This window comes from Acomys minous (assembly GCF_964271855.1).
Source record: "Acomys minous genome assembly, chromosome: 6".
NCBI classification, from domain to species: Eukaryota; Metazoa; Chordata; class Mammalia; order Rodentia; family Muridae; genus Acomys; species Acomys minous.
The window spans coordinates 15,362,224-15,387,025 of NC_140487.1; the positions used below are offsets into that span (position 1 = coordinate 15,362,224).

At 35.8% G+C, this 24,802-nt stretch overlaps 1 protein-coding gene and 1 pseudogene across 6 annotated transcripts in view; one reads left to right on the forward strand and one right to left on the reverse strand.

Moving 5' to 3' along the window:
• PHF14 (PHD finger protein 14) overlaps nt 1–24,802 on the reverse strand; it is a 141,275-nt gene that overhangs the window by 52,811 nt on the left and 63,662 nt on the right. For all 5 annotated transcript variants that reach the window (XM_084787246.1, XM_084787249.1, XM_084787248.1 and 2 more), the window contains 2 exons: nt 20,512–20,562; nt 20,272–20,393 (listed from right to left, as the gene is read on the reverse strand). In XM_084787246.1, coding sequence (XP_084643372.1) covers nt 20,272–20,393; nt 20,512–20,562 — 173 coding nt within the window. The remainder of the gene's footprint in view (nt 1–20,271; nt 20,394–20,511; nt 20,563–24,802) is intronic.
• On the forward strand, nt 21,277–22,284 carry LOC311599745 (large ribosomal subunit protein uL18-like; annotated as a pseudogene). The gene has a single exon. The product of its transcript is annotated as a large ribosomal subunit protein uL18-like (transcript).

Below are 24,802 nucleotides of genomic sequence, written 5' to 3' on the forward strand. Positions count from 1 at the left end.
TTAAAGGCATGCGGTACCACCCCCTAGCTAAATTCCTTTTTTAAAAAGTGTGTTTATTTTATGTATATGAATCTTTACATGTATGTATGTATGTATGTATGTATGTATGTATGTGTACCATATGTGTTCCTGGAGCTCAAAGAGGTGAGAAGAGGATTTCAGATGCCCTGACTGAATTTGCAGACAGCTGAGAAATGCCATGTTGGTGCTGGAAACCAAGCCTACATCCTCTGCAAAAGTGTCAAGTGTTCTTAACCACTGAACCGTGTCTCTAGACCCATCAGTTCTTAGTGTGGTCTCAGGGAGGTACTGGGTTAGACACAAGGAGTATCAACAATGAACACTGAAGGGATGAAAGTGAGTTCAAACTTAGCCTTTAGCATAATGTATCTCTGGAAAGGAAATTATTCACACTGTTGAAAAAAAAAACAGCATGGTAGGCTACTGTTGAAAGGGTATAAAATTTTTTTAATAGCCTAATCTTTCAGGTTCTTTCTAGATCTCAACTTCTAATTCATTAAGAAAGTAAACTGAGCTTTTTAGTAAAACTTACTATGTTTAACTACAGTTCATGACTATACTACTGAAATGGTAACCTTAAGATCTTAATGTGCAGTTGCTCATGTATTCACCATGTGTTCATCATTTTAAGTGTAGCATTATTATCATGAAGTCAAGAATGCTAAGTGTGACTTAGTTTATAAGTTACAACCAGTTGAGCTTCTGGATAGCTGACAAAACATCATGAAAGCAACTCTTTAAGTATATTCTATACAGAGAACATCAAGTGTCAAGAAGGGGGTCTGTCTTAAATGCAATTGTTATGGTGTCACTGTAAAGAGGAACAAAGCTGAAGAAAAAACAGAAAGGCCTAGGTAGGATAAAACCAATACAATTTGGTCACGTCCCAGTCAAAGTCTACAAATCAAGTCACTTGCATTTTATTTACTGAAACCTTTCATACTCATTGTTCTCTCTCCCTCCGCCGCCCCCTCTCCTTATTTTGCTGTGTTAGTTATTAAAGAATGGCAAGTTTGCCCAGTGATACCAAGGACCTTGTTGGGTCATGGTCTGCAAGTGTACACTCATCGTTTTAAAAGGTTGAGTAAGATTTGATGTCAAGCATTGAGCACAATAAGTGAAAGTTTTAAATCATTCTTCTAAAGGTTTTAGTCATTAAAAATTATCTTTTCAAAAATATTTCACCATCTTTTCAGAATTTTTTTCTTCACTAGATTTAGATTTATACTCTAATCTGTGTCATAGTCTTTAAAGACACTGAGACATGTTCCTATATTCAGTGGTCAAATAAGTAGAGCACACAAAGGTCTAGAGAGTCAGTAGATCATGGAGACACTCTGCGAGAAAAGTTTTCATATAAACCAAGGAAAGGGGCATTTGAATTGACCCTTGAAGAAGCTAAAAATATTTTAGAGGTATTCAAAGAAAGATGGGCTTTTTCAAGAAGAAAAAATGAGTAAAGACAAATCACAGGACTGTTGAGTTCATGTATCTATAGCTTTGGGGAGCATATTTCATATAGAAGACATAATATACAGTAAAGCCAAGATGGCATATAAATTGCTAAACAGATTGAGGAAGATCCAAACACAGGTCATCTAAAGTTGTGAGCACCTGAAATTGAAAACAAAAAACACACTGAAGCCAGATTTGGTGGGTCTACTAGGCTAAATTGTAAAGCCTGAATTACCATGAAGAGGTGAGGAGTTCATGAACAAATTTAAGTACAATAAAGACAAGATGATGTTTTTGGAAGACAGCTGTATTAAAAGCTAGAAAGAATGTATCTAGAGGTTATTGCAACAATCCAGGAAAGTTATGAAATGTATCGTTTACTTCTGCATATTCCCCTAGAAAGGAAATCGATAACCCACTATTTACAAATAAAAGCCAAAACACATGGATTATGTGGCCAGCTCAACGTCACACCCAGAAAGGACTGAGCAAAGATCTGAAACTAAACACTTTGAGATTTAAGCATTTAGTCACTCTGTTTTTATTTTGTTCTTTTCCAGTTCCCACCATTGCTATGTCTGGCTACTAATACAATGATTTAAGACAAAAACTACATTGTGAAGATTTCAAGGAAGAATAAAGCATTCAGGAAAGTTTTCACCAATAATAAATGATGAAATAAAGACAATTAGATGAGTACTTAGAAAAAAGGGAAATTACACTTAGCAATTTAGATTTCTACAATGAAGACAATTTTGACATAATCAATCATGTTCAACACTCTCAGAAGCCACAATGCTATATAAGATATAAGATTTCAGCAAGTAATTTTACCATGTTTTGAAATTAGTGTCCATATGTTAACGTAAACAAAAGTCTAAATAAAAAAGTAAGCTGATTTTAAATCAACAGAACACAACTTATACTCTAGTAAAGGTGATATCATAATACATAATAAAAAAATATTTTAAATGACAGTGCCTTAGCAGATCTTTAAAAACATGTGACATAAAACTACATGGCAATTTCACAAAAATGTTCATTAACTAAGTAATATATATTTGGCAGCTATTTATAACATATCATTTTTCCTTTTTTCAGATATAGATTTAAATTTCATTTAATAAAAAAATCATAAGAAAAAGAAACCATCAACTTAGCATTTGAAATATCTACAAAGGTATGTACTAAAAGTCGTTTTTTAAAATTCCCTTAAACAGAGGTACTTGACATAGAAGAAAAAATCCAAATAGTTCAGTTAGGAAAAGTCAATCGCATAGCTGCAAAATACAATCAAACTTCTAATTTCAATTCACTGGATTGACAAAAGTCTTTGCTATACCACTAACACAGGGTTCATATCCAAAATAAAATAAAATAGAAACTTTATTTAAAGTAGATGTATGTAATGCACTTTTACCTGGCCTTGCCAACACTAAATAATTAAGCCTGGGCTAAAAGAGACCCTGTGTTAACAAAAAAATGGAAGTAATGAGATTAAATATGGCCGAAATACATTATATACATGCATAAAGATGACATGATGGCTAACATGAGACTATTGCTATGTAATAAAACTTTTAAAATACTGATTTAGCTATATTTATTGAAAAAATCATGATATGTCATTAAGTTTGAAAAAATAAAAATTTCAGACAAAATCTTATAATTATCATGATAGGAAGGAGAAAGGATGATAAAAGAAAATAAGAATAAAATTTTTTGTCCCCTTTAAACCCACAAGGTATGTGGCAGATCTTCAGTGGATGCCTGATACTTAAATAGCATTGAAACCTACATACGACATATTTGTTCCTACCTGCCCTGCAGCAATATTGCCAAACATGCCCAAAATGTTTTATTTGTGTACTAATTTGGTATCACTCCTCTTGCCCTTTGGAATCATAAGGAAAAGGGGGACAGAATCACATGACCATAAACACTGTAATAGAATAAAAGTTAACGTAATAACTGCAACAGTTACTAAGTAGTAGTAAATACAGTGTGGATGCACTGATGAAACAAGATTCACATTCCAGGCAGGAAAACAGAAGCTTCCAATACTTAATTCAAAAAGACAAGGAACTGAAAACAAAAGAAATGAACCAGAAAGATGACTCAGACTGTTTAAGCACAGGCCTGACAATCTGAGTTCAGTTCCAAGACGCAAGTGGTAGAAGGAAACTGACATCAAAAAATTGTCCTTTGCCCTCTATATGCTCTCAGTGCCATCTGCCCATAAACACCGATTCTCTGCATGCTAGGCACATCCTTAGCTACACCCTTAGCCCTAATCAGTGAATTTTATAAATATCTGAACCAAGTGTACCATAATGTGGATATAAGCATCACTGACTGCAGTTCATTTTCTTCTTGTATACATTTTTAAAGTGTGAACTATAAAAAATTTTTAATTTAAAAATATCAGATTACAAGGAACTATAGGTAACTGCAGATAAAGGAGACTACTAGAGACTAAAGTAATTTACTTCTTCAAAGGAGAAGATTTAATGGAATTACGAAGTAATGCGCTTTTAAGTCAATCCAAGAAGTTAACATGTATCACATTAAGCCAGTAATTAACCTTTAAAATAACCTTAAAAAACAAAAACATAACAAGGTTTTAGAAAATGGCTCAGCAGGCAAAGTACTTGCTTAGTAAAAAATGAGGACCTGAGTTCAGATGCCCAGCAACCATGTAAAAGTCACAGAAGCAGACAAGATCTCCATAGCTTGCTGTATCAGTGAGCTCCAGATTCAGTGTGAGATCCTGTCTCAAAAACAAGACAGACTAAATCCCGGCAGGAATTGGTTGGTTTCTGCCACAAGTGTTGCCAGTATTATATCAGTAGGCCTATCCTGCCAGACCAGTCACTGTAACAGCTCACTTGTTTCCTTGGTAGCAGGGATATAGCTTCCAAGAGGCTACCCATGCTTCAACAGAGTGCTCCGTACATGAGGATACTCAGTGGGCTTAACAAAAACATAGCACATGAAGTTGGAAAGTAAAAGGTATTCACAGATAGGGTGAGGACAGAGGGGAGGGGTAGGAGTGGATTTTGTCAAAACACATAGGCATGCATAATAGTGTAACAATTAAAATAATAAATGTTGTTTTACATTTGGGCTTGGTGGTGCACACTTTTAATCCCAGCTTGCAGGGAGGCAGAGGCAGGCAGATTGCTGTGAGTTTATGGCAAGGTTGGTCTGCAAAGTGAGTCCAGGACAGTCAAGACTACATAGAGAAACCCTGTCTTGAAAAACAAAACAAACAAACAAAAATGTACTCATAGCAAAATAAGTAAAAAAAAAAAAAAAACAAACATGAAGGACGACAGAGGACTATATATGTGCACAGGAAAGTGCACCTGAATATACACATACATGGATGCATACATTATACACACAAAACAAATTCCAGCAATTAAACACATTTTTTTCACAACCCTCTTGCCTTGTGAGATTTCTCATCTTCCTAGATATGCTCAGAGTCCTAATCTTCTAAAATGCTTTGCTCCTCTCTTTCCTAACTGCAAATTATCCATTCTTTTATAGCCTGTCTCATTTTTATTAGTTATCAATTATTTCTACAATTAATTTACTAGGTAACTCATATCATTCACATCATCCATACATGCATGCATGCATACATACATACATACATACATACATGCATACATACAGGAGGAAGTGGAATTTATTTCTTTACAAATCTTTAGCTTTCCAACTTCCCTGCAGAGGACTGGGAGGATGTAAGAGGCAGTGGTAGTCAGGAAAGAGGACAGTAGAGTACACATGAAAGAGCACAGAGAGGAAAGCAGAATACAAGAGAATAACTGAATGAGAACTGTAGCTTTCTATGTTTTAAGTAGTATATAAGGCTATTAAGGCAGGTCTGGGGTTTTGTCTTACTGCTTTTTGGTCTGTTTGTTTGTTTTTGGTTTTGTTTTGTTTTGTTTGTCCTGAGTCAGAGTTTCCTGCAGTCCAGGCTGGCCTCAAACCTATGTAATCAGCATGCATGTGTGCACACTTGCGGGCATGCATGTGTGCACGTGTGGACGCGCACACACATACACACACACACACTCCACATATAAGAGAATGAATAATTGTCTTGAGTTTAGCTTACCTCACTTACTTTTCTAACAGAAATGCTGAATTCTTCAGGTTTAAAGGAGTGAAACGACTAAAGCTCAAATAGGGATCCTATCATAGTTGGGTGGAACTATTGTGTGATTTAGAAAAAAAAAAACCCAAGAATACCTATTTAGGCAGCGGCAATGGAATACTCTGCTATCTGAATCTTTCTTTTTGATCTCCAATTACTGCACGTATTTGTGACATACAGAACACAATACAAACGTTCAGGCTGGTTAAATTAGAAAGGCTCAGGAACACTCCGATAAATGAAAATGGGGAAATTCATCTCCGAATGCATATTACCCATCAACCATTCAAAGTGAGCCAAAGAGAATATGGAAAAGAAATCTATGAATTCATTGTGCTAAGTTAGTACACACAAAACAAACCAAGAGTCACTCTATTTTATGTTTTCCTCTTTTTATTAAATTTTTTTAGTCAAGTGTGCTGGCTAGTTTTATGGCAACTTGACACAAGCTACAGTCGTGTTAAGAGATAACTTTTTTCCATTGAGAAATGTCTCCATATAATCGGGCTGAAGGCAAGCTTGTAGGGCATTTTCTTCATGAATGATGTGGGAGGTCCCAGTCCACATGGGGCCATCCCAGGGTTGGTGGTCCTGAGTTCTAGAAGAAAGCAGGCTGATTAAGCCAGTCAGTAAGAACACTCCTCCATAGCCTTTGCCTCAGGTTATGCTTCCAGGTTCCTGCCCTGCTTGAGTTCTTGCCCTCACTGCTTTTGATGATGAACAGTTAAACGGAAATGTGACTAAAATAAACCCTTTCCTCTTTGAGTTGTTTTGTCACAGTGTTTCGTAACAATAGTAATCCTAAGATAAATTGGTGCCCAGATTCCAAGGCACTGCTGTGACAGAGCGGACCATGTAGCTTTGGGGAGGACTGTGGAACTTTGGACTTGAACAGCCACTGAGTGTTGAGAGCTCAATGGGCTGTAGAAGTGTAGATGAGTGTTGAGAACAATGCGAACTGTGGAGGGCTGGCTTGTGAAGTATCCAAAACACCTTAATGACTCGATCAAGAACATTTGCTATTTAGAGTTTAGAATCTGTAGTTTGGTTAGCTCCTTGTGATTAACAAGAGACCAGTACCACTACAGTAAAACATCTGCTTTGCTGGGACAATGGATGCTGGTCAGCTGAAGCTAACAAATTAGCAGTGATTAAGAAGAGACCAGCATTATTTAGGTGAAATCTTCTGGGAAGTGTTTCCTACGTGCCCAGAGATGTGTTCCAAAGTTGGCCAAGGTTGTACCTCATGCTGACAGCTGGGCTTGGTAGTGTAAAAAATCATCCAGGTTATGGTTTTGATGGCATAAGGGGCCATGAACAGCATTGGAGGCCGGGCACTGTGAAAGGCCAGTGTAAGTAATTGATAAAGGTGTAGCCTCAGTAGCAGTTGAAGCTCCAGGACCAAAGGAGTCAATGAAGAGAAATTGAAGCTTAGCACCATGAATAGAGCCCAGGATAGGTTACTGGTCAAAGTGCAGTCCAACTGTAGCGAGAGGCTCGGTATTTTGGAGATCCCAGTACCATGAGATGGCCACCAAGTACAGCAGCAGCAGTGGTGTGGAGCCAATGGAGCCATGAAGACAAACTGTGTATGCTGCTGAGGGCAGAGCCCAAGGAGTGACCAAAGCCCTCAGGAGGACCTTGAGTGAGCCCCACCCATTGGATACTGAGTTATTTGCAGCTAGGTTTTAGTTTTGCTTTGTTCAGATTGTGACTTGTTCTTTCCTCTTGAAGTAAAAAAAAAAAAGTTTACTTTTTACTTTATAGGAGTCCACAATTGAGAGACACTGAATTTTAAAAGACTCTGGCATTTAAAAGAGTGGATGTTTTAAAGAGGCTGACTTTTTAAGTGTTTCATTTTGAAGACTATGGGACTTTTAAAGTTTTTTAAATGTTTTATACTGTAATGTCAATATTAATGTGTGAGTTTTGGGGATGAACAAGAAAAGAAAGGTTGTAGTTTAACAGTGAGGAATTTGTGTGTGAAGCTAAAAAGCAGTCAGTTGTGCTGGTTATTTTTATGTCAACTTGGCACAATCTAGAGTCATGTTAGAGATAACTCTTATTTTCTCAATTGAGAGATGCTGCAGGTAAGCCTGTAGAGCATTCTCTTAGTGACTAATTGTGAGCGTGCCTAGTCTATTGCTGGTAGAGCCACCCATGGGCTGGTGGTTCTGGGTTCGGTGGAACTTGGAACACACTGATTTGGCTAACTTGGCTGCCCAACAATCTCCCTGGATACTTCTGTTTCCACCTCATAATTATATATACAGGTTACTGTGCTCAGCTTGCTTACATAGGTTCAGATATCAAACTTAGGTTTATGTTGTACAGCAAGCACATTGCTTATTGAAAAATCTACTCAGCCCCCAAAATTGCTTTTGTTTTGTTTGTTTTTTGGCAAAGTCTGACTAAGTCACTCTGACTGGCCTGGAACTCCCTGTACATTGAGCAGCCCTGCCCAGAAATCACAGAGGTCCACCTGGCTCTGCTTCCCAAATATTGAAATTAATAACATGAACCACCTTCCCAGCCCCAAAAGGGCATTTGTGACCCAAATCTTCTATCAGGTATTCCTTGTAAACTCTGAAGAAGGTGATTGAATAGACAGAAATTAATGTGAAAAATAATCCACTAGCTCTTTCCCTAATTCTAGGCATTTATATTAGTTACAAATATTTTCAAATACTAAAAAAAGTACCATGAAGAGCATTCCTATATGTAAGTTGTGGTATTAAGGGATCAAACCTATTAAGGAAAGATAAACATATTTTCTTTCATATGTAGTTCCCAGATATTATGCATTCACAAAGTCATGTATGTATGTATGGTGTGTGTGTGTGTGTGTGTGTGTGTGTGTGTGTGTATAATAAAAAGCAGAAGGGAAAAACTGTAAGGCAGCAATTCTCAAGCTGTGTACCATGACCCCTTTGGGCAAAATAACCCTTTCACAGGCGTCACATATCAGATATTCTATATATCAGATGTTTACATTATAATTCATATCAGTAGAAAAATTACAGTTATGATGTTGCACTGAAAATAATTTTATGGTTGCGGATCACCACAACATGAGGAACTGTATTAAAGGACTACAGCATTAGGAAGGCTGAGAACCACTGCTCTAAGGAAACAAAGGGGACAAGAGAAGGGACGTAGGATGGGAAATACAAACTGGTATGGAAATGTCCTTGTGTAACACAGGGCAATGCACACTGAATGCAATCAATAAAATAAACTGGGCAAATATACACCTGGGAAGAGCCTTGTAAGTACCAGATCTTTAGTAACCTCCGCGTCACATTTAATGCCTTTGGTTTTTATTGCTAGGCTGATGTCCAGAAAAATCAGACTTATTTAATTTCCTACTATTATGATACGTTAATGTACTTCCATGTGCTTGTCTGGCTCTCTAAACGAGAGTGATCCATTTCCTGAAATTATGTGTTGCATCTTTGTGTCAGTACCTTCATCCAGACACCATCAGTTCTTTGCAGCTCAGTGGGCAATATTTTTCTAACTGCTGCAGCATCATTACTACAAAGAATAGTTAATAATAATTAGTTTTTTAATGGAGGTCCCCCAAATTCTGTTCTCATTTTCTAGCGTGACCTCATGTTTTAAGAAAACATACTCCAGAATTGGGCTGATGCTATAAGATGCCTCTCAGCGCTGCCTGTGAACCAGCAGCTGTTCTCAATCACAGCATCACTTTCAGCCCGATAACCACTAAAATCTCTGCCCTGTGGTTTCCTGGAAATGCCATAATCCTTCAAATGCCACGCTAAATTGAGAGAGAGAACTATCAGTGCCTGCACAGTCATGTAAAAGGATGAGCATGCACTGAGTGAGACGTTCTGGAAGAGCAGCAACCTTCCCCTGGATGTGTCTGCCTCCCATTACCTTTTTGACACAAAATGCTGCAAAATGATTTAATGGTGGCATTTTGTTTTGCTGACTTTCCTTTTTTTCATTATACTGAAACAAAAGTTAGGTCATGAATGTAGGGGAAGAGTGGCCAAGCCTGAATTCTATAATAAGAATCTGTTTTGAAAGTAAATTAATAAAAATATTAAGAAATGTGCAAAAAATGTGCATTTCTCCCTTTTATTTGTATATGAATGTTAACATACAGAATAGTTACCTCAATTATATTGTCTAATTTACCTTTTCTTATCATTGTCTTTCTTTTCTCAAGTAAACTGTGATAATAATGCCATTTGAATAAATCAGAAAAGCTTTATAGCTTTATTTAAATTATTATGCACACAAACCTGCTTCATGTGATATCCTGCCTTTGTTCCTCATTGTGGCCACATATGGCCACTAGAACAGTGAAGCTGTACACATAGACTCCACACTCTAAAAGGTGGATGCCTACGAACTTTGAGGTTCACATTTCTGTTCGGAATAAATGTCATCCTTTTGTCATACATACTAAAGGACAGAGCTTGCTTGTACCTGTAGCAGCATACCAAATACAACTGGATAAATTGGCAGGCTGCAGCTTGTCTTCTGCACTTACATTCCTTGCTTTTAATATGGAATACCTGTTTGTGTGCCCAGCCACACAGCTGTTTTGAAAAGATAGTTTGTTATACGTGCATAATTTTAGTATCTCCTCTAAAGAGAACAGTACATTAGGTTGTGCTTAGCTGAGCATCCTTTTATCCTTCCTTTTGCCCTCAGCTCTTGATAAAGATAGTACTTTAGCTAACAAAAGTTGGAGTATCTCAGTCACGATGCCATCCATTGTTTCTTCTCCCCTGACTTACATCATTTCATCAGACTTCATTGTTGTCTAAGAACTCTGGGATGAATTAGATTCCATTTGCTGATGAATATTATCAGTTGCTTTTTCTTCTAAATATCTTTTTTAATGTAATTTCTTTATTTCTTTTAAGATTTATTTATTTATTTATTACATATACAGTGCGCTGCTTGCACACCAGAAGGGGGCACCAGATCTCAAGATACATGGTTACGAGCCACCATATGGTTGCTGGGAAGTGAACTCAGGACCTCTGGAAAAGTAGACAGTGTTCTTAACCGGTGAACCATCTATCCAGCCCTCTCCTAAATATCCTTTTTTTTTTTTTTTTGGTTTTTTTGAGACAGGGTTTCTCTGTGTAGCCTTGACTGTCCGGGACACACTTTGTAGACCAGGCTGGCCTTGAACTCAAAGCAATCCACCTGCCTCTGCCTCAGGAGTGCTGTTTTAAAGGCATGCGCCACCACACCCGGCTTCTCCTAAATATCTTAATAGAAGGATTTATGTTTTGGTTAGAAGTTCATTATCTTCTTTTATCTTACTTAATTTTATTCAAACTGTTGTCTAGAAAATACTGACTAATTAGGACATTATGCAATGCAGCTCTGTATGATATTCAAATACATATGAGTAAAGCACTTTGTTAGTGATGCGATCTCAATGTGCTATAGGGGCTGATCAAGCACACTGGAGGGCCATAGAGTAAAAAGCCTTGAATTTGGAATACAGAGAAAATTTCTAAACAGCCATATAATCGCAAAGGTACCTGCTGTATGTAGAAACACCTACATTCATCTTTAAATCCTATTAAATGCATCATAATATGAAAAGCTACATCTGTAATTGATAATCATAATTTATTTCAGTTTAGGATAAATGTAGTTGTTGCTGGAAACTGTTTCAGGGTTAGGACCTAAAATGAAGAGCAATCTCATATCAGCCAGCAAAATGGCTACTAACATTACAGAGAGGAGAAGATACACTACACTGACCTAGAGAACATAAATCATGTTTATCTATAAACACTTTTTAATCAGCTTGTTTTGAACAAAGAACACAAGCTCGTGAAGTTAAAGCAAAATTCTACTATAGCCCTACTAAGCTCTTCTTAGTAAACAATAATAAACAATAAATGAGAAGCAAATGCCTTATAATTAACTCAGACTTTTGACAAGATATAGTCTGCAAAATGTGTAAGATCAGACTGTAAAAAATATTACGGGTTAATAATATTAAAAATAGTAATCACTATCATATTCTATGCTGGGCATAGCAGCACACACCTTTAATTCCAGCACTTGGGAGGCTAAGGCAGGCAGATCGATGTGAGTTCAAAGCCAGCCTGGTCTACAAAACGAGTCCAGGACAGCCAAGGCCAACAGAGAGAAACCCTGTCTCAAAAAACCAAAAAACAGAATTTCTTACTCTGAGTAAGATATAAAATTTTACATTTCTAATATTTTTGTTTCTTATGCCCAATATTTATGAGAAAATATGTGAACAAAAATATGAGACTTAAAAATTTCTCAAATTAATTTTGGGGGCGAGGCAGGTCTATAAAGTACTGGCTGTTTAAAATGAAGTCCTGAGTTTGACCCCTCAAACCCATTTTTTTATTAAGAAAAATAGCAAGAAAAAGCCAGCTGTGATGGCATTTATAATTCTAGTGCTGGGGAAGACAGATAAGTGATGCTCTGTGCCCACTGGCTGGCCAGCCACAACTACATGGAAACTACAGGCCACTGATAGACTTTGTTTTAAAATCAAGGTAGACTGCTTGCAAGAAAAGATAACCAATGTTGACCTCTGACTTCCATACACAGGTAACCAAACACACCAGACAACTTCACAACCTACACATATTAAGCTAATGTATTGCAGGGCTCCCATCAAAATGAGAAAATTGGTTTTCAGAAATACTATCTGCATTCTTCAAAAACGGACTACCTGCAGGGCCGTACCTGAGTTCAACCTCAGATTAACTGGCTGGCTAATTGGAGTGCTGGAGATTAAACCAGGGTCTTATATAAACTACAACCCTGTGATGGCTGATCTCAACGCTAAGCTGGAGATCTAGAAACGCCAGGGAGAAGAGTCCCTGGGCACGCCTGTGTGGAATTACTAGGCTCACAGAGATGGAATGACATTCCTACCCTGGGCTGGGATCCAGGACAAATAAGAAACTAAGCTGAGCACAAGCATTCATCTCCCTCTGTTTCCCGACCACAGATGCAACCTCAAGCTCCTGCCACCATGACTTCCTTTCCACGATGAACTATACCTTCAAGACCACTGTTTTTTTCTTTTTCTTAAACTGCTTTTGTCAGATCTTTATCAGAGTAATAAGACAAGTGACTAATATAACCTCATCCCATAATCTTCAAGTTGTACCCTTTTGCATTATCCTCACATTTCCTCCTAGTTACTAGTGATTGTCAGATAAATCCCATGTTCTATTTTTCATCACTGACAAAAATACTGACTTAGATAAAAGCAGAAGAAGAATTGAGAAAGTCAAGTCCCTCAGTAAAGTAGAAAATGATTACTCCAGTTGTACTAGTCAACAACCAATCCATCCACGTACATCAACAAGAAAACTAGGATTACACTAATGGCATCTACCAAAGTTAGAGAATGAGGTCAAGAAGGTAAACTGTGTGGGAGGATGTTGGGGGAGGGCGCAGGTCCGATAGTTTCAAGGATGTATGTTTAGTAAGAAAACAGAAATTTAAAAGCGCAATCTTTTAACTAAAATATTTGTGCAGACACAGGAAGGTATCTTTATAGGAGAGCAGGATGACCTACGTCATGCGACTCTGCAGTTCTGACTTCTGAGACAGGAAGTCTGTTCACGGAAGCTACAGAGAAGATGGGATTGATGGCATGAAACTTCTCTGGCAAGGACAAGCTGACATTTTATGAACATTCACACAAAATAGTCTCAATTTCTAAGTTTACTGAAATTCATTCCTTTGTACTGGTGTACTTTAATGAGTTACCTTTCCTAAAATAATAACCCTCCAGATCACAAATAATCAAGAAACCAACTTTTGTGAGGTACATGTGATCCACAAAGTTCATTCACAAAATGAAAGTAGTGACATAAAATGCTTGAATAGGTTTGGTTTGGTTTTGTTTTGTTTTTTTTGCACGAAGTAGTGATTAATTATTTGCCTCTCTAAAGTTTAGTGCTGCACTCAGGTTTCTTTAACCTAGACCAGTAACACGTTGTTCCTAAAACAAAAGAACCACAGAATACTTTCTTAAAAAGGTGAGTAAAATTAACATTACTAATGATTAAAATAGTAAAAGTACACATAGTACCACAACTTTGCTAAACACCAACTTTAAAAAATTATGTGCCATTAAATTTTTTTGTTATATATGTGAGCTAAGTATTTATGTATGTGACATTTAAATATGTACAGACATTATAAGTACAATGTAATTATATTCATTGACTATTAAAATGTTGATGTACCTTAGTATTATCTAAATGTAACCAGCTTCTCAGCCATCAAATATCCCAGAGAAGCATGGACGAAGTTCCATCTCTATCATTAGTGCTATGATCCTTATTCAATATAAAGTAAAAGTAAAGAATAACACAGTGACATATGAAGTTTTATAGAGTAAGGGATTATATTAATAAATCTGATTAATTTTTTTAAAAAGCATGCTTAAGATCCTAGAACTCACTTAACTGAAAAAAAAATGTCTAGGAAGACATAAAACAAAACAAAGCAAAACAAAAATCATGAAATGTGTACTACAAACCAGGTGGTAACGAGTACATTTATCAAAACCAAGTCTGTTTCTTGAGACAGGGTTTCCCTGTGTGCCTATGTAACTCAGCCTGGTTTCTAGGCTCTGACTCACAAGTACTAGGATTAATGGCTTCTGCCACATGCTTGACATTCACAGACAAGACGTAAGCAACAGGGAACAAAAATATAAAATACCTAGCATTGTGGAATTTGGAGCAAGACAGTGCAAGTTTAAATTCATCCCTTTTTAGATATCCAACTTTTGGGAAGTAACTTGACTCTTGTGTTTTAGTTTTCTCACCAAAGCCAACTCAATGGCAGTAACACTGGCTACTTTACTAGGTAGCTAAATAATTTAAGATGAACATATAGAAAGAAATGATGCCAAATTTACCTATTTTGTTATAGTTATTCTTCTTAGTACATGTGGAACATTTACAATTTCCTAGCCAGGTGTTATATCATTGTTTATTGTTCCAGACAACCTACATAGCAGGCATTACTGTTCATCAGTTTTAACAGAAGGTTAAGCAAGAAGAGATGAAGGCAAAGTTTGCAAGTTACAGACATAGTGGTTAAACCAACCATGATTATTAAAAATTCATTATACAATACTGTCTCCTAGAATACAGCAAACACCTGCAGTTTTTAATAAAAGCCAGACACAGCTATATAATAAGAGATCTTGTTTCAAAATTAAAAATAAATTTAAAAAATTGTGGGAGTGATTATTTTAGGGAATGAAAATTACACCTCAGCAGAAGTATTTAAACATAACAGCTGTTTACTCATCAATGGAGCCAGCTGATATTTGTTTTTATTGTCCTATAATAATGAGAGACAGAGCAGCTAGAAAAACAGCTTCCATGTTAAGAGTCCTAGTCAATTATAAAGTAATGTGAAAGGAGTTTATTAAAAATATAGCTTAAAATTATTTTAAAAATAAAGACAACATAAGAAGCAAATATTGTTGGGCACAGTTGCACACACCTGTCAATTTCACCACACAGAAACTAGAGGCAAAGAATCACTATGTCTTTAAGGCTCATCTGGTCTACACTTCCAGGACAAGGTAGGCCTTCCTGTCTCAAGTTCGCCTGTAACAGCTTCCAAAGTCAAATGTTAAAAATACAAGAAAATAAAGTTACAATGAGGTTATAATTATAAATCTTTGTTTAAATATTGGATTTTTTCCCCTTTAAAGAACCCTGTTAAAAATCATTAAACAGAGATGTTTTCAGGCTATGAGTTATAGGAGAGATATACATTTTCAGAGTCATCTTGATATGATACTTGTGATTTGCCTTTTGTATTCAATCTATCATGACAATAAGGAAGATGAAACATGTTGTCAAAATATTAACATAATTTGTTAAAACACTCAGTAAGGCAGTTTGGTGAGACTGTTTTAAAATAAACAACAATAAAAACAAAGAAATATGTGGGGAGTCTGGGCTGTAGTTCAATGACAGAGCATTTCCCTAGCTTGAGCAAGACCTTATTAAGTCACCAGTACAATAAATATGATAAATACTCATTCAAGAAAATAGTATTTCCTATATTAGAGGTTTAAAAAAGTCATTAATGAAACAATTATATAATCAAAACCAAGCAAGTTTATGAATTCTACCAAGTGTAAACTATCTTTCCTTAAAGAAAACAAAAGTAGACTGGTTTTTAAGGCAATCTTAGTGATCCATTTTTAGCAATATTAAGTGACATTAAAACAATGATCAGGCTGGGGCTCTAACTCAAGAGGTAGGGCACTTGCCTACCATGCACCAGGCTGGAAGAGGAAAAAATGCTTTGAAAGAAGTAACTACATGACAGCCAAACTTAGCTGGACTATCTATCTAATCAAATCTCACAGAGAGAAGCTCAATTATGACCCAGGAAATTTACAATCCTACATACTTGTTAGGACAAAAAAAATTAATTAAAAATTTAAGTACTCAGGCTCATTAGCGACTAATACTAGAAATAAAATCTACCATACATGAGTTCTTATTCATGTCCCTCATAGTTTATGATGCACTCAAATTAATTTAGAAGAAAATGTTCAGAAGTAAGACACTGAAATTGCTATAAAAATAGCATAAGCATTACTTAGCCTTCCAGCTAACATCCTAACCTTGTAGCCAAAACGGTTCAATGTCTGTAAGTCACTATATACTCAGATGGGCTTCTACCATGCAGTTAATAGGGCCGAATTAGCTATAAACCTGAAACAGTTTCACAGATTATTTCCTATCCTCATGCTTCTAATAGCTACATGCAAAATAAAATAAATGGTATTAATGTAAGGGACTCACAGATAATAAGAATTTTCCATGAACTTTTGTGGTTTGTCTTTCACTCAGTACTAAAGGGCATCACATTGTGTTTATCTAGTTAATGTAAATTATGAGGCTTACAAATCAGTCTTGCTCTCAATTTAATAGCAAAGTAAAAAGCCCACAGAGAGGAAAGGACTGCTTATCTCTAAAGCTCGACTTTTGAAGAATCAATATTTTGAAAGAGAAAAATTATTCCACGTCTACTCTTGTAGTATTAGGTTCCCTTCCTTCCCTAATATGCATAATTAATATACAAGTGTGCGATATACTTGTTACCTAAAAGCATTTCTACATTTTTAAGCCTTTGAAACATATCTACTTGGTGTGTATTTCATTTAGCAACTCAATTTGTTCTTAGATTCAATTATAACCATAGTTTTTATTAATTATAAAGAGCCAATACTTATATGAAGTTGAATAAGTGTATAAGATTCATTTATCAAATATTTGAGGATAACAGATGGAAATAAAAGTAAATGAGGCGTAAGGAAGTGGGTGAGGTAAATATAGAACATTATTATCAAAGCAGGTATGTGCCTAGAGAGATACTGCAATGTTGACAAGTCTCAAGTAGGCTTTCAGCATTTTAACTGTATATTTTTAAGCCATGAAAAAATATGGTTTTAATGGGCAATTTTTAAGTTTAAAAAGAAGATGGCAAAATGGGAGTACTATTTTAAAAGTTTCATTAAGATTTATAACCATTTAGCATTATCACAAGATACCAAATTTAAAAATTAAGATTTTGATAAGCTACAATAGAGGGGAAAACTAAAGCACAGAAATGCAAGTAATTTGCCCAAAATCTGAGAAAAGTTTACAGAGTATAAAATAATAGCTGTAACCAACTAAGTATAGCTGATAAAACTGCAAATATGAGATAATATGAAAAATACATATAAATTCACATTAACACATTTACCTTTAACTGAAGAAGAAAAGTAAATGTGAAGGACTTCCGTACATAGCCTAAATTTCAGAGGTGTCCTTTCACAGAGGCACCACAGATCCCAGAGTTATAGATATTATTTCACAAGAACTTGAGAAAATAACAAGCTACATTCAGTAAAATATATATATATATATATATATTAATTACAACACAGTAATTTTACAAGAAAATCTAAATGGAATATACAATGAAAACTAAGCACTGAAATCAATGTATCTATCATCTATCTATCTATCTATCATCTATCTTTCTATCTATCTACATTTTTCACTGAGATCTGAGGTTCTAGGCCTGGCCCATAGCAGCATGTCAGTGAGTCCCAAGATCTGCCTGTCTCTTCTTCCCTAGCAAAAGGATTCTATGCAAAATACTCTACGCCCAGCTTCTTTGTGAGTATTAGGAACACAACTTGGTTTGTTTGTGTTACTATGTCAAGTACTGACTTAGCCACCTATCTTTAAAGTGTATGGGTCCAATACCCAAGATTATAAATAAATAGGTACATACATAAACAAACAAATATCTGTGTGAATAATAAAGTAAATATGTTAAAATTATGGTAAAATAGTATGTGCACATGATAAAGGTACAATATGATCATAAAAATATGATGTTAGAGAAAGGATTCTCAAACAGTAATGGTGCCAATTCCAAAATAAATGAGATGCCAGGCAAAATGACAAATATTAGTAGACAATTCATTTTACTAAGCAGATAAAATTCTATATAAAAATTTTATTCAAAGAATAGTGATGCCTAAAGTAAACATACTTTTCGAAAGATAACATTATAATTCAAAAATACTTCCTATATTATGTCATATTTATTGTAACATCCAAAATATTAATGAAAACATTTAATTGCTTGTTTACCAATTTCTTTTAAAGTTTTATAGATAAGCTGGGCTGTGGTGGTGTACTTGGGGGGCAGAGGCACATGAGTATCTGTGAGTTCAAGGCCAGCCTGGTCTAGAGAGTTATTTCCAGGGCAACCAAGGCTATACAGAGAAACTCTCTCTTGAAAAACCTAAATAAATAATAAAGTTTTACAGATAATTTATGCTGCTATCTCTTAATAAGCCAAAGCAGAGAAAGAAGCTCTCTTTATATATCAATTCTAAAATAACAAATATTTTTCTTCCAAAAGACTGACAACATTTCAGGTACTGCAGATTGCAATAATGTGAGTAGAAATAGAAGTTTTATAATAGAAAGTCATGAAATAGATAAGAAGACTAATACTGCTCAAAAGTCTTATTAAGTTTAAAACAAAGATGAAACGTATTTTTTGAAAGACAGCTAAAATATGATGCCCTAGGGAATGCCCTAGAAAAAAAGAACTTTTTGAAATAAAAATTGTATTCATTTGTAACATCAAATATATCCGAACAATAGTACATCCCAGTAACTGTCTATTGATCCTATAGTAAATGATCCAGAATCCATGTTCTATCTCCAAGAAGAAACAGTCTGCATATAGGTTCAAACGGTTAGAGGAGGACCATCAGCCTAAATTTCAGGCACTGTCACAACCATCAACCTCCTCAACCTCACTCCAGGCCCCAGGAACTTCCTTTCATTGAGTTCTGCTAACTATATAAGGGTGTCATTAAAAAAAAAAAGTATAGCTTTATGTATACAACATGCACTTATGCTTATAATATCACTTTTTATGTCTTAAAAAATTATAATAGGAAGCCAAGCATTCACGGGTATTTCTGATTAAACTTGGAAGAATTTTAAATTGTAAAGGAACATAATCTTTATAGCAGTTCCTAACATTTCTTCACTGGAATGTTTACTTTCACCTAATCTTTTTCAGTACAAAGAAAAAGAATCCTAATATTTCTATGGATTAACACAAACAGATGTTATATTCTTAGTGACTGAAACACATGGCATCATTTCAAAAGTAAATACTGTAAATCATACAATACAAATATACTTGTTTTATCAAAGTTGAGTTTATTCGTTTTGAAATGTTTACTTCTTTGTCCTCAGTTAATTAACTATAGATTTGCTAAACACAATTTCTGAGAGAACTCAGAACACGTTCCCTTCCACACCGTGTGAACCTCTGTGTCACTGTCCTCTGAACGAGCACTTTTATTTTCCATCCATCCCACCACCACAGTCCTGAGTGGTCTCTTCCATTAGCCACAGATGCAGATGCCTAAACTGAGAAGTGTCTGAACCTTGGGGAGCAGCCACTGAGTAGCATCTGCTGAGGTTCCTAGAAGGTATCGTGTTTGACTTAAAAATTTATTAAAGTACAGAACAAAACAAACAAAGAAGGAAACCAAACAAAAAAAAAATAAAGTCTATCTAGGCCATCTTTTCACCTTTCTTTATTTCATAACAGAGAAGCATTTAACACATTCATTTTGGAAAGCATTAAGGAAATTATTGCCAATCAAACTCAATCAGTTATGTGAATAAACTTCAACTTTTATGATATGCTAGACACTTTAGAAACTGGTCTGATGAGAAAAAACAATAATCTTAGTACAAGGTACTCAGAACAAATATGTTTGCAGCTTCTTTATACAAAGCATTAGCAACTTATTCTCAAGAGAAAATGAACTTGCTTAAGATTCATAGTCACTGTTATTTCTATCTACGTCTGAAATATAAACGTGTAGCAGGTTAATAAGTGGATAAAATCTATTTCTGAAGTAGCCATCTCACTACATACTATATAAAGGGTTTATTCTGTAATTGGTTTTACTGTATCTGTTATCAAAAGTAAAACGCTGGGGATCTGACTTGACCCTAGGGACAAGGTCCCCGTCCTCAATTTACCTGACGAGATTCTCATTATCTCCAGTCCCTCTGCAGGTCGCACACTCAGTTCTTAGGTCCTCAGCCTTGGGCTTCTTCTGCATCACAGACTGCCTCTGCCTCCTCTCTCTAGGAACTCTTTCCTGCCATACAAAGAAGGGTAAGCAAAACAAAACTGAAGACAAAAGATAGTGGAAATAACTCACAGCAGGAAAGCGTGCCTGAGTGCAGAGTACATAGGAAGATTTAACTTATTCGTACCTCATGCTTTTCTTCCTCAGGAACAAAGCTTCGCTTTCGTCCTCTGGTTCTCTGGAAAGAAGCCCATAAAAAGACATGAAGTTTATCATGATAAACATAAACTTTTCTGTTAAGTTTTATATCTTAAGTTATACTTGGAAAACTGGTGTTTCTAAATAATGTTGCATTGCTCCATTGCATGTTGCCAAAATTATGCCATTAATATAGTAGCTTTTTAAATAAATACACAAATTATTTGATATAAAAAATTAATTTTCCAAAACTATTCTAAAGAGTTTCTTCAACATTTCATACTTATATATGATTTACACAGACTATTTAATTTCTCATGTCTTATCACAAATCATTTCTACAGCTACAACACTGAAACTGAAATCATATATCTATTGTCTTCCCACACATACACCTATGCATACACATTTATGCAATAAAAAAAACATTATTAAGGAGCCATTAAAACAAGGTGAAAGACGAACACCTCATTATTCCCAAATAATTAAGACTAAATAATTTAGTAAAAATGTTAATATCCTAAATTTTGGACTTCATTTGAAAGAAGGCATATCTACGTGTTTAAAGGAAATACAATAAATAAATTAAAGAAAATAAATTGAAGGTAATAAGGCTAAAATAATTTAGTAAAAAATTTTAGTTCTTGCATTTTCAACTGTATTTGAACTTCATTTGAAAATAGCCATCTAGCTTTTCCCCGCCCTTAACGCGGCTGGGCCTGCAGGTCTGCATGGAGCCGTGGATTACCACAGGATGGGGTTCGTGAAAGTTCTGAAGAATAAGGCCTACTTTAAGAGGTAACAAGTGAAATTCCGGAGGTGGCGAGAGGGTAAAACTGACTACTATGCCTGGAAATGACTGGTGATCCAGGACAAAAATAAGTACAACACACCCAAGTACAGGATGGTAGTCCGAGTCACCAACAGAGACATCATCTGCCAGATTGCGTACGCCCGTATAGAAGGGGACATGGTAGTCTGCGCAGCATATGCACATGAACTGCCAAAGTACGGTGTGAAAGTTGGCCTAACAAATTATGCTGGAGCCTACTGCACTGGCCTGCTGCTGGCCTGCAGGCTTCTCCACAGGTTTGGCATGGACAAGATCTAAGAAGGCCAGGTGCAGGTGACAGGAGACCAGTACAATGTGGAAAGCATTGACAGTCAGCCTGGTGCCTTCACTTGCTATCTGGATGCAGGTCTTGCCCAAACTACAACTGGCAACAAAGTTTTTGGGGCCCTGAAGGGAGCTGTAAATGGAGGCTTGTCTATCCCTCACAGTACCAAACGATTCCCCGGTTATGACCCTGAAAGCAAGGAGTTCAATGCAGAAGTGCATCGGAAGCACATCATGGGTCAGAACGTTGCAGACTACACGTGATACCTAATGGAGGAAGATGAAGATGCATACAAGAAACAGTTCTCTCAGTATATAAAGAACAACATCACTCCAGACATGATGGAGGAGATGTACAAGAAAGCTCATGCTGCTATCCGAGAGAATCCGGTCTATGAGAAGAAGCCCAAGAGAGAAGTGAAGAAGAAGAGGTGGAACCGTCCTAAAATGTCCCTTGCCCAGAAGAAAGATCGGGTTGCTCAAAAGAAAGCGAGCTTCCTCAGAGCTCAGGAGCGGGCTCTGAGAGCTAAAGCAGTTTTCTATGAAGAGGTTTTTTTTTTTTTTCATAAAGACAATAAACTTATTGGCCAAGCAGAAAAAAAGAAAGAAAATAGCCATCTCCATGTTTAAAGGAAATGCAATAGTATTTTCAGGCAGTATGGCTAAAGTCTCTATCCTACATAGCATGGCTTCTGAAGACTCACCATCCCCATCTGCAGACCACTGTTCTAAAGCCTGGATGAGATACAATGTACCACCTAGGTTTTATTCTAACAGCTGAGATTTAAATATATATATATATTTATATATATATTTCAAAGATAGATAAGTACCAAATAATTCTCAAAAGAACTCTTTTCTAGTATCTAATATAAGTACATCAATGCTGTTTCAAACTTGAGTTCATCAAAGTAGCTAGCCCCTTGCTAGTTAGTACAAATGCAAAAATTTCACACTATATGATTTTCCACCAGTAACCAAAAGCAAATTAAAGTCATTCAAGACAAGTAAACTTAGTTTTACAGCAGCATTGAATCATTTATATTAGAAACTCTTCTGTTGAGAATTATTCAGTACCTAACTTTGAAAGATATGGGTTTTTGTTTGTTTGCTTTGTTTTTAATCTCAGCTATTAGAATAAAACCCCTGTGTCTCATTCAGTCACTAGAAGCAGTCTCCAAATGGAGAGTGTACATCTTTGTGATACAATGTTTATCCCATCTAAAGATTCAAAAAATTTGTTTTAATAAAATAAACTATAGGCTAGGCATAATGGCACACTCCTTTAATCCCAGCACTCGGGAGGCAGAGGCAGGTGGATCGCTGTGAGTTTGAGGCCAGCCTGGTCTACAAAGCGAGTCCAGGACAGCTAAGGCTAAACAGAGAAACCCTGTCTCAAACAAACAAACAAACAAACACCAAAAATAAATATATAAATAGTTCATTTGAAATTAATAAGTGATTACAATACACTATGTAATATAATATAAACACATGTGATTTGGCAAAAAGTTTAAATTATTTTCCCTTTTTTGGTACTCGTTTAATTACCATACCTTTCATATATAGGCCAGTAAGGTTTCAAAATGGTAAAATTTTCAGTTTAATAATTTGAATAGGAAATATTGATCTATAAACATTTTTCATATTTTTAGCACTGAAGTCGTAACATTACTAAGCGACCAACTTGAATATGTGTAAATTACTAAAGCATTAGGGTAATAAAGGTAGACTTTAGGATATGTCATTATCTCTCAATTAAAGACTATCACTGGAATGGTGGCAATTATGACCATGACACACATATAAAAATGACAGGACAAAACCATTAAAGTTGTATGCTAGCTTAACAAAACTTTTAATAAAACAATAGCTGTCCCCCTTGACTTAATAGCTTATGTGTGTAGAGAAGGAAATTTGTTATTTCCCTCTCTAAAATAATGACCTAAAAGAAGCAGTGTTCTATGGAAGACAGTGGGATTCAACAAGACTGAAAATGTACTGACTACTGTATATACTGTGTCAGCAAATACATTTTATAAAACCCAAAAATTTATGAGTCATGTGAAATAAAAATCACAGAACTTCAAAGGAAGTAAGGCTGATGCATATGTGAATGTAAGACTAGGAAAGAACAGGTCACAGAAAGCCTCTTGCACTTGTGAAAAAGATGAAAAGTCACCAGATGTATATAGTATAAAGAAATGAAAAACAAAATCAGAAAGCTTTCAAGCTACATTAAAGTTATTAGAAAATATACCTAAAAGTACAAATATCGTTTTTAAAGTAACTTCAAAAGGGACATGAATACTCTCATTTATTTGCTATAAATGTCATTTCTTTCCTAAAAGAAAGATACGCTCCACACAAGGACAATGCAGAGAAAATGTCTACATTACATACTCTCAGAAGGAAGCAGCACTACGCTTCCCATAAAGTAACTCTACAGCCTCACCCATGAAGCAGAAGCAGGAAACCTGAGAATGGGACCAAGTCTCAGCATTTGAGCCTATGAGTCCACAGATATTAAACTAGGAACTACAACAATAATTACAAATATAAAAATAAACACACAGGCTGTACAGATCTTTTAAAGTTACAACTCAAGTTTAATTAATAAAAATGTACTTAAATGTTAAGTCATATTTTAATACCTTTAATAATGATATAAACTACGTGTCCCTTTAAAAATTGGTATAATAAAAATGTTAAAACAGTTTTAGGAAAAGCAAACAGATTCAGTAAGAATGAAGTGCAAAAGTTCAACACTGATATGGACGGAATATAAAAAAGCACATGAGTATAGCTCCATAAAGAACTAGCAGAATCATTAGCTGAGTAACTAGGCTGGGTAACTGTGTGCTGACTACTTTTATATCGACTGAACACAAACCAGTCTTCTGGAAAGAAAGAACTTCAATTGAAAAAACGCCACTACCAGATGTGGGCAAGACTGTGGTGCACTTTTTTTTCCCATTGATGATTGATGTGAGGCACCCAGCTAATTGAGAGAAGTGCCACCCCTGAGCAGGGGTTCCTGGGTGCTACACAGAGCAGGCTGAGCAAACCATAAGGAGCAGGCCAGTAAGCAACATTCCTCCAAGGCCTCTGCATCAGCTCCTGACTCCAGCCAGGCTGCTGTTTTGACTTCCCTCAATGATAA